Source organism: Ursus americanus, chromosome 18 (assembly GCF_024610735.1).
Source record: "Ursus americanus isolate L20-20 chromosome 18, mUrsAme1.1.p, whole genome shotgun sequence".
NCBI lineage: Eukaryota > Metazoa > Chordata > Mammalia > Carnivora > Ursidae > Ursus > Ursus americanus.
The window spans coordinates 21986862-21998428 of NC_142144.1; the positions used below are offsets into that span (position 1 = coordinate 21986862).

At 38.7% G+C, this 11567-nt stretch overlaps 1 protein-coding gene across 1 annotated transcript in view; it reads right to left on the reverse strand.

Moving 5' to 3' along the window:
* Positions 1-11567, reverse strand: part of MUSK (muscle associated receptor tyrosine kinase) — an 87420-nt gene that overhangs the window by 73963 nt on the left and 1890 nt on the right. The window contains exon 2 of the mRNA XM_045814835.2: positions 3951-4077. Within this exon, the coding sequence (XP_045670791.2) occupies positions 3951-4077 (127 nt within the window). The remainder of the gene's footprint in view (positions 1-3950; positions 4078-11567) is intronic.

An 11567-nucleotide genomic window follows, 5' to 3' on the forward strand; every position in this document is an offset into this window, starting at 1 on the left:
ATAGATGTTTTGCATACATTATCTCGTTAAATTACATGCTGGTTGTTGGGAAGGGAATTAGGGAAACAGAAAAATGTGAGGGGAAGCATCAACATAAAAGTGGGTTTTATGACCAAATAAAGATTCTTTATGCCAGATGTATACATGAGGCAGAAAAAATGTTCCCCCCAAAATCCACGTCTTAATCCCCAGGACCCGTAAATATGTTACCTTACGTGGCAAAAGGGATTTTACAGATACCAAGGGTCTTAAAATAGAATATCATGGCTTGTGCAGATTGGCCCAGTGTAATCATGATGGTCCTTGAAAGATGGTAGAGGGAAGCTGAAGAATGAGAGGGGCTGCGACGGTGGCGGAGGGCAGAGGGGTGGAATTGCTGGCTTTGAAAGTGGAGGAAGGCGCCAGGGAAGGCAGGTAGCCCTCTCGAAGCTGGGAAAGGCAAGAAATCGGATTCTTCTCTGGTGCCACCAGGAAGAATGTAGCTCTGTCAACACCTGGATTTTAGCCCAGAGAGACCTATTTCAGGCTTCTGACTCCCAGAACTGTAAGATAATGAATCTATATTATTTTAGGCCACTAAGTTTTTGGTCATTCGTTAGAGTAGAAATAGGGAACAAATGTAAAAACAAAAAATGGGAAAGAAATGGATTCTTGATATTCTACTCTCAACAGGTGACTGTCATCCTGAAGAGGAACCAAAAGACGTGTAGTCAATTTTGGTCTAATGTGACTAAGGATAATGTAATCACTGGGTAGTTCACTAACTCACAATAAATAATTGTGGCAAGCCATGATACTCCCTCTCATGTAATTTTGCTGATTTTGTTTTGTTTTGCTATGCGTAAGTGTTCATGGAAAAATATGAACATTGGAATATTTTACAGGTGTGCTTGTGGACCAAGAGTCTAGCCACTCTGTGAAATACAAAGTGTTCAAGATTTATAAGCTGTTGCATCATTGTTGCTTAATTAGAGTAAATTCCTTGTGGATTGTGAGGAACACTCAAGTATTTATAATTTTTAAAATAGAATTTTTTAGAACAGTTTTAGATTTATAGAAAAATTGAAAAGATAGTACTTTCTGTATACCTCCCTCATGAGTCTCCTCTATGGTGAACATCTTTGATTAGTGTGGCACATTTGTTACAATTAATGAACCAATATTGATACAGTATTAACTAGTTTCTGTAAGTCGTAGTTTATTCAGGTTTGTTTAGTTTTTACCTAATGTCTCTGTCTGTTGCATGATCTCATCCAGGACACCAGATTACATTTATTTGTCATATCTCCTTAGGCTCTTTTTGACTGCAACAGTTTCTAAGACTTTCCTTGTTTTCGATGACCTTGACCGTTTTGAGGACTACTTATCAAGTATTTTGTAGGATGCCCCTCTACTGGACTTTGCCTTATGTTTTTATCACGATAAATCTGGGTTTGTGGCTTTTGGGAGGAAGTTCACAAAAGCAGAGTGCCATATCACGTCGTAACGAGGGTATGCTATCAATGTCATTTCCCACAGTTGATATTGACCTTGATCACCTGGCTGAGGTAGTGCTTGTCAGGTTTCTTCCGTGTCCAGGTATTCATTATTCCTCAAAGGGCATCGAATATACTTTCAAAATGTAGTTTCTTCCTATTTTACAGATTCTTTGACTAACAACTAACTATTCAAACCTATAGCTCCATTTACTTCTTTTTTATTGGTAACATTTTTGCCTTATAATCAAGGGAAGATTCAAATGTATTAAGTGATTTTATTCATAGTATTACAAGCCAAGTGGGCATGAGCTTATATTTATTTACATATAAATAAATATATATGCATAAATATAATATATATATTATAATGCTGATTTTCTTTGTGAAATTAAAAAAACTCTTTCATTGTCCATTTCTCCATCTCCTTATTATGTTGAGAGAGAAGCACGAGAGGATCACAGTGCCATATTTTTTAAAGCTATTTGTGACACAGGCATCAAACTTCCTTCCCAGACAAGTTGGAGGGCCGTGGTGGGGAGAGTAGTGTTTGAATATCGACCTTTAAATACTGAATGTTGACTACCTAACAACTATTATAATTTCAAAGTAGGGAAGAATATAAATATGTCAAGATATATGCAACAGCTATAATGTAGTGCAAATCTATCTAACTTCTGTGATAACTTCACAGATTCTTTTACGACCACTGTGATTCATGATCCATATTTACAATGAGGTTTTTCTGTATTATTTAAAGACATTATTTTATTTATTTTACTATAGAAGACAAAGACATAAACAACAGATAAAACTCATGAAAATGTGAAGCATATAAATCGCAAAGCTAATAGCTTAGGAGATAATGGCACAATGACTCATGTTAGAGAGAGACAGGAGAGTGAGTTGTGAAACACAGGGAGAGCTGATAAGGTGTGTTGAGTATAGGCAGTAAGTAAAATAGCAACCTGCCAAAGATTGATGGAATAGATAGAAAATATGATGGAACAAAGAAGAGTATGGCTTCAAGTAGAAAGGGATGGAAAGACAAGTTTATAATCATGCCCCTCTAGACCAACAGCTCTGTCACCCCTAAATCAAGCACCCATTGGTGACATAAAATGTGGTCCCTTGGGGCACCTGGTGGCTTAGTCAGTTGGGTGTCTGATTCTTGATTTCAGCTCAGGTCACAATCTAGGGTTGTGGGACTGAGTGCCATGTCAGGCTCCGAGCACTGGGCATGGAGCCTGCTTTAGATTCTCTCTCTCCCTCTTCCCCTCCCTGCTCTCTCGCTTCTTCTCTTTCTCTCAAAAAATGAATATGTGGTCCCTTTATGGTCCCATGCACTCTACCCAAGAAACACACTTAAAATCCATGGCTCTTCAGCAGGCTCATTGGCAAGCTAGAGTCATGGCCAGGTGTGCTTGTGTCTCTCCAACGGAGCAAGGATATGTTAGTAGCTTCAGGTGTCTTCTGCCTGTGGGCTCAGCCTCCACGCTGGTCCTTGTAAGAACACTGCCATGGGGAGGTCTGAGGCACAAGAGAGACTGGACATAGAAACACTGAGTGAACCAAGGTTCCTAAGTACATTAACTTATCGCATTTCTTTTCCCTTGTCTCTGTCTACGTATTTTACATGGATTTGATCAACTGTATTTCAGGCATCTTATTTTGAGGCTTCCTCTTCCAGGACTTTTGAAATAGCTTGCTTGGGAGACAACCAGAAGGCGATAACAGCACAGGGTTCTTTCCCACATTACAACATGTATCATAGAAGGAAACACTTAATTTCATTAGGGTTTAGTGCAAATAAAGACATAATTTTTCCTCATGCAAGTTCATGGACCTCCGTCTATGGATACCAGTGTAAGCACTCTGGCCCTAGTGCAAAGTTATATTGCCTGCTGGGAAGCCAGTGGTTCCCTTCTTTACAGATTTTTTTTAGAGTGTTTTTGATCAGATAACTATTGTAAATGAGGAAAAGATAGCATGACCTTTTCATGTCAAGTGGGAATTTTATCTGTTGGAGAGGCTGCCTCATTATATATCAGGAGCCCCTTCTGACTTTCAAAAGAAAAAGTTACGGTGACCTAGAGGTCAGGTTCCTAGACAACATATGCTTTATTTTATAGGGATAGTAGAAGTAGAGGAGATAAGTCTGGTCCCTGTTAATTCCCCAGCATGTCCTGAAACATGTGCTCTGTGCTCCCAGACCTAGGATGCCATGGTGTTTCCTAACAGGGTCCTGCAAATAGCCCAGATGTCCCCATGTCAATGAAATCTCTGTTTTGCTTTGGGCAATTCTCTTAACCTCACTGATGTTCGGATCTTACATTTATAAAATGAGGACATTTGCATTTTTCATATTCTTGAAGGGGAGCTTTTGTACTACCAAGAGCTGTGATTCCATTTATGACAAAGTTAAATTGCAAGGCAGCAGTGGGCATTCTTACCAGAAGAAGGCAGAATACGTACTTAATGAGAATTTTATTTCTGGTCCAGGAAATTTCGGGCTGGGGATAGGATTCCACTGCACACATGAAAGTAGCCACTTCTTCAACTAAGGCATCTACTGTTTCCAGAGGAGTAGTGATGACAGGAGCTACAAGGAGAGGAGACGGCAGATGAGAACATTCTAGAATACTGTTTACTAATCCTCTGTGAGCAGTCAGAGGCAACAACTACCTGAATGAGAATTATATTTACCCATAGTAGAAAGTTGCCAAAAGGAAGGAAGATCTTACGTAGAGTATTTTGTTTCTACTTTAAACTAGGCATTTGAGAATCAAAAGAGAAGGCTCTCAGGAGAGTGGGAAAGAATTTATTTTATATAAGTAGGGGCGGATCCATGGTTTGTGAAGCCCAAAGTTATGTAATTTGGGTACACACCTTGAGGAAAAAAATATAAAATTAGACATACAAAATATCTGTGGCCACCCAAGACAAATCAGCTTGAAGGGAAGTATGACTAAAGGGAATCAGAATGAAAAGAGGTCTTAACAATTGTTTAAAAACAATTTTTTTCTAGATTTCATAATAATATGTGTTCATATGAACACATTGCTAGAGCCCACTGAGGGTTTTAGAAGGGCGCTCCTGCAAACAAATGATTTTAAAGCTCAAGCTTCATCAGATTTACAGAGAATTCATATTTGCGTGAGTAGATTAGAAAAAGACTCAATACGTAAAAAGACAAAATACCCAAATAAAAAATGGGCAAAGATCCGCATAGACATTTCTTCAAAGAATTTGTATAAATTTCATTTATTTTGGAGACACAGCATGTGAAAAGATGCTGGATACCATTAGCCATTAAGGAAATGCGAACAAAAATCACAGTTAGATACCACTTCACATCCACAGCAAATCTGGGCGAGGAGGTGGAAAAATTAGAACCCTTGTGCATTGCTAGCGGGAACGTAAAATGGTGCAGCTGCTGTGGAAAACAGGATGATGGCTCCTCAAAAAATTAAGCCTAGGATTACTATATGACCTGGCAGGTCCACTTCTGGGTCTATACCCAAAAGTATTGAAAGCAGGGACTCATATTTATACAACTGTGTTCATAGCAGTGTTATTCACAGTAGCCAAAAGGTGGAAGCAAACCAAGTGTCTATCAACAGATTAACAGCTCAACAAAATGGGCATATCCATACAATGGAAAATTATTTGCCAAAAAAAAAAAAATAGGAATGAAATACCAATATATACCACAACATGGATGAACCTTGGAAAAATAAGCTCAGTGAAAGAAGCCAGTCATAAGAACAACGTATTGTAGGATTCCATGTATATGAAATGACCAGATGGGCCATTCTGTAGTCAGAAAATGCATGAGCGACTACCTAGGACTGAGGGAGAGGATGGAGGGATTGAGGGTGATCGGTGGCTAAAGGACGCAGGATTTCTTTTAGGTGTAATGAAAATGTTCTAAACTTGATTTTGATGATAAGTGCACAACTCTGTGAATTGTATACTTTAAATGGGTAAGGTATTTCCTCTCCCACTCCCCCTGCTTGTGTTCCCTCTCTCGCTGGCTGTGGTATTTGAGTTATATCCCAAAGCTGGTTTTGGTTTTGTGTTTTGTGTTATTTTGTTTGTGTGTGTGCGGGTGTGTGTGTGTGTGTGTTTGTTCCACAAAAAGAAAGAAAACAGAAAGAGAGGCTGTAACATGGTCCTTTTCCTCCTTCTGTTCCCCTGTGAAATGAGGGTCACCTGGATTATAAGAGTTAGGAAGACAAAGAAGTTAAGAAGGATGAGAGCAGGTTGGGAGCGGGATTCACCCCTCTTGAATCCTTAAGGAAACCTATGAATCCACCAAAGCAAACGGGGTGGGGTCCTGGGCATCTGAAGGGCTGGATGGTGTGGCAAAGTGCCAACACCTGTATTTGGGTGAGTCTGGAAATCTACCCCATTGCATAATTTTACTTAAAATAATTATCATCACTACCAGTTTGTTATCATTATTATTATTTAATAAGAGATTTATTTACTGTTTTCCATGTAGCAAGCACCAGGTTCACTAGAAGCAAAAAGATGTGTAAAACCCATCTCTGCCACAATCTAGATAATAAATGATCAGCTGTAATAGTCAGTTATGCCCGCTCTCCTGGCACAATTCTTTATTTTTTTTAAAAGATTTTATTTATTTATTTGACAGAGAGAGAGACAGCCAGCGAGAGAGGGAACACAAGCAGGGGGAGTGGGAGAGGAAGAAGCAGGCTCCCAGCGGAGCCCGACGTGGGGATCGATCCCAGGACTCTGGGATGATGCCCTGAGCCGAAGGCAGACGCTTAACAACTGAGCCACCCAGGCGCCCCTCCTGGCACAATTATTAGTGGTGCCCCCTGTCCTCCAAAAGTGCCTGATTTTGGACAATAAGTTATATGGTCATTTTAGTTAAAATGCAAGGTACACATGACAACCAAGTAAGTGGTATGAACAGTATTTTAGATGCAGGGTAGGGGGTGATAGCCTCATGAAACACCTGGAACAGCATGGCGCACTGGGTGTTATACGCAAATAATGAGTCATGGAACATTACATCAAAAACTGGGGATGTACTGTATGGTGACTAATATAACAAAATAAAAATTATATAAAAAAATAAGAATGCAAGCCTTAAAAAAAAAAAAAAAGAAACACCTGGAACAAACTGGCACATTGGCCATTAAACATGCATCCACTATCTAGACCTTCTTTTTTCAGTAAACTCAGAGACAAACTCATGGGCCGAGAGTAAGGGAACATGGTGCTTACAAGTGTCCCACGAGGCCCACATCTTCCTCCTTAACGTTGTTCTTTTCTTAAGATCCAGTTCAAGCAGCATCTTCTCCCAGTTTCCCAGACTTGCTAGACAGAGCCAAATGCCCTTTTCCTTAACCTTAGGTCATCCTGCAAATGTCACCCTTACAGCACTTGTCACACAGATGCTATTAAAATGATCTGTTTATGTCTTTGTCCCATACTCAATTATAAAAACCTTGAGATTTGGGGCCAGGGACAATGTCTTAGACCTTTTTCCATCCCCAGGGTTAGCACATTGACTGATGTGAGGTTTAAATGAACTGTATGTCTGAGGCCTTTATAAAAGCCATTTTTTTTAAAGGTAGAAAGAGAATAGATGGAGATGATAATAAAACCACCACAGAGGCTTGTCAGGAGGATTCATTAAATGAATATATGTGAAGCATTTAAAATTGTCCTTTGCCCATATGGAACACTGTGTGTTATTTGATTTGGTAATTTAGAAGTAGAAGCCTGAACAATTCAGTTGTTGTCCTGGTCTCTGGATGACTTGCAAATTTACCATTAATATTTACTTCTGGGAATCTCTCCCAAGGAAATAATCTGAAGATGGAAAGGCACATAGATGACCTTCACTGTACAAAACAGATTAATTGTAGTAAATTGTACTAATTGTGCTGAAGTGGAAGAAAGTTCTGGCACCCAGTTTTGCCTTCTAGCTGTGCTCTGCGGGAGCTGGCTGGTACTGGCTTGCTAGATAGAGCCAAGTGTTAATTTTTCCAGAATTTTGTGACACAATTGTTAAATAGAGCCATTATTAAAAACTAAATTATATAAATTTAGGTGACAGAGGGTGGCTACGCTTGTGGTGAGCAGAGCATAACATAGAGAGAAGGTGAATCACTCTGTTGTACACCTGAAACTAATGTTAACATTTTGTGTCAACTCTACTCAAGTTAACAAATTAAAATTAAAAAAATTATAATTAAATAAATCATGTCAAAACCAAAGTAATAATACTCAAAATGGATCACTTCCTAATTATTTTACTACATTGTACTATTACCTATGCTCTTGAGGTAGTTTCATTCAATGTAAGCAGTAGACACAGTATGTAAAGGCATATGCTACTGCACATCTCTTCCCAGTTCAGTATTTGTCATTGGCTTGAAATCGATTGTGGTCAGAGTATTTACACTACGGAAATCAACAAATGCAACAAACGAGGGCCTTTCTTTTCATCTCAGAGAGGTGGATATTAAACATATATCAGCAACTCTTGCCTAAACAGGATATTGTTTACACAGTCACCGCAAATGGCATTTTGAAGAGTATAGATAGCATAGAATATGCTCACGCATTCGTGGTGAGTAGAAGTGGCAGGTAGCGGAACTGCGTAAACAAGTTTTATGATACATAGAAAAAATGGAAGAAAATATACCAACACGTTAACGGTCTTGAAGTCAGGATGATTTTTTTCTATTAAAGCTTTTCTATATTTTGTATTTTCAAAATCATTCTTCATGGCCATGTATCGTAAGAAAATAAACTTGATTCATTAGTTACTTCTCACTTGATACTTCCAAAGTGACAGAGGTAATAGACATACTATTAATATTTTTACAAACTGTTGAGGTCAGTTAAGATCAAGGAAGTAAATGTTACAGTGTCTTGACATTTATGGAGACATACATGAGGTTTTATGAAGAACTTTATTATATTAACACCTTCCCATCATGTACAGTGGCATGGTAGTCTTGGGTCATGTTTGACTCTGTTTTTTTAATAATTTTAGCATCCAAAATTAAGAACCTACCATGGGCCATGCATTACACTTTCCATTCATTATCTCATATATCACAACAAACATGAAGGGAGATACTATTATTATTCTCATTCACAGATGAGGAATGGGGGCCAAGAATGCCTAAGTAACTTGTCTAAACATAATGAAAGTAGGAAGTGATAGAGCTGAACTTCAAGGTGAAGGTTGGTTTAAAGTTCCTATCTTTTAACTCTAAGCTATTCTACGTTGTCAGCATAATACTATTCACAGACAGAGGAAACATAAGATTTACATTAATATCCATTTATATAGGCAGGATATAGTTGGCTAAGTTCACTTTGCCCATCTTTCAAAGTTATCCAAACAAACCCACTTTCAAATCATTACAAACAAAATCACATCGTTGTATTTCATGATATTTGTTGACTCAGCAGACTGTCTCCTGTTTACTTTCATTCTCTTATCCAGCTTTCATCTCAGCCGGAGTCTGTTTAAACTAGGGCACTATTTCTTCCCTCAATCCAAGGACCACATGAATAACAAATGCGTGAAAATGAGCACAACACCTTCCTGTACCCAAAGAGTAGCTTAACTTGGAACCTAGCTGCTTCTTGATGAGAAGGACGTGACATACCCTTTTATGGGCTCGACCACATGGCCATCGCCATACCAGCTTCTGGTTGAATAGCTGTTGATTAGCACGACCAGATGATCGCGTAAACCAAGAAGCCAGGTGTATTTGCTCCTTTCTGTTTTGGTAAAATTAGAAATGCTCAGACTTGGGATATATTCATGTTTTTTTTTTCCTAACATCATGAATACAGTATTGTTTTTTCAGTATGAGAAAACACTTTAGGCGCTGGAAAATTTTCAGATTCCCCAAAGAAAGAGGATATTCAGTATTGCTCATCATTTGGCTTATCTTAGAAACTGACACATTTATTCTACTGGTGATATAACAAAATGCAAGTTATTTTTTATGATGATGCCTTTGGAGTTTGTAAACTTCATCAATAATCTCAGTCACTTATTAATGTTGTATCATTCATTCTTTGTCACAGAACACACTTTTGGGCCTTGCCTTCAGGAATGGTACTGGGCACAGGCCAGTGGGAGTTCTGGCTCAGCCTGTTAGAGTATCTGAAATTGCCTCTCCTGGGGGAATTCACTTGCGTTAAGACATGGTCTCACAGGGACCCATCTAAAATGTGCATGTTCCCCAAGAGTGAACATTTCCCCCATCATGGACAGTCCTTAGCATAGTATATGACGTTATATGTTGAGCACTACTATGCACTTCTTCATTTTACAAGGAAACAGGCTCACAGAGACTCTGTGCTGTCTCTAAAGACACACAGAAAGACATTGGAGACTAGGAAAAGGAACTTCATCTTAACGTTCTCTTCCAGGCCTTAAATGTCCTCACTTCACTGCCTTCGTTGTTCAGCCTAGACTGCACGGTATGTTGCCATATAATCGCAGCTCCCTTACTCTCTAGGCCTTTAGCTGCACTGACCCTGGGGAGCACCAACCTTGAAATAATCCAACCAGCTGTCCTCGCTGCTCCTATGTGCATATAGTATTGTTAGATGAAGTGAAACAGTGGTGCAAATGAAGGCCACGACAGAGGCTCAGTCCCCAAGCCCAGTTAGGTCCTCAGCTTGGCCCATGTAGTTCTTCTGCATTCTCTGGTCTGCTCCTTCACTCACTTTCCTGAGTGGGGCCACATCCTTCGGGTCCTGTACTCACCCCTCACTTGTCCTGTTCTCCCATGACCTCAAGTCCTGTTTCACTGAGAAGTTGCCTACTACTCTGGAAATGTGGCAGAAATCTTGACATTTCTGCTCTTTCTTCCTGTTCTTTAAGGTCAGTAATATTTAAAGCAACTGTGTTTCCCCAAATACGCAATGAGTTGCTTTTTCAATGCACGTCAATATTCGTCCAGGACTTGGTGTCCTGGATTTCAATGACAGCTGTGCCTGTCCTGACTTAGTCATATGTTGAATCTGTGAATCCTATCTTTGTATATATACGATTTAGAAGAGGAAGTTACTCAAATATATCTGAAGATAAATCACTTAGACTCAGAAACTTCTAGGTGTGGGAGTAAATGGGGTAATTTAAAAAGTGGAGTTTGGACAGGAGTTCTTTTGTGCGTATTAAACAAACTTCGTGCTGCTTACATGAACTCCTGTACTCCTACAGACTTTAAATCCCACCGCACACTTAATATTCCCTGATAAAGCACTAAATATTATTGAAGTATGTAGTTAAGGTGAGTATTCAGTGAAACATTGGTTACTTTCATATATGAAGGTTTGTAAATTTCTCCTACTTGGGGGTTACAGTATTGAGCTCATCATTGAAAGTATCACTAGTCGGAAAGATTCAGAACGAGTGACTTTTCCCCTTGTCTTTGAACATTGGGAATCTCAAGCTAAAATTAAAACTAAACTATTAATTCCACAAAGTCTGTTATTAATTTTATTGAGGAAATGGTATATGGACTGTTAGGAAAGAATCCACTAAATACTCTTGCACTATTTAAGATCTGTCAGTCTATTTGGTAACACATTATTGTGCAGATTCCTTGATTCATTCGTGATAAAGGACTTAAGACAAAGGTATCCACCTAAAAAGCTCTTTTTATTCTCTATCAAGAATAGAGAAAATAAGTATGAGATAGTGTGTGTGGAACATCTTTATTACTTTTCGTAGTATTAAAATAATAGCACATTTTTGTGGTTTTTGTGCCAGTATATTCCATGAACTCGGACATTTAAAATTTTAAGGACTATATTTTTGTGATAATGTTTATTCTCAGAGCAGGTGTGTGTAGTTAATGGACGTTTGTTCTACTAGGCCTGGTATTCTTGGCTAGGGTTGGTGTTAAGTTCATACTAGTTTAAAGTTTACCATAAATACAGTAGACTGGGCAATTATCTTTATATCACCATATTTTGAATTTTTCAAAATAGAGATAGTGTGCATTTGAATTAAGGGCTTTACCTGTAAAGTCTGGAAACTATAAATCAGTTCTTCCTAGAGTATAAATTAGA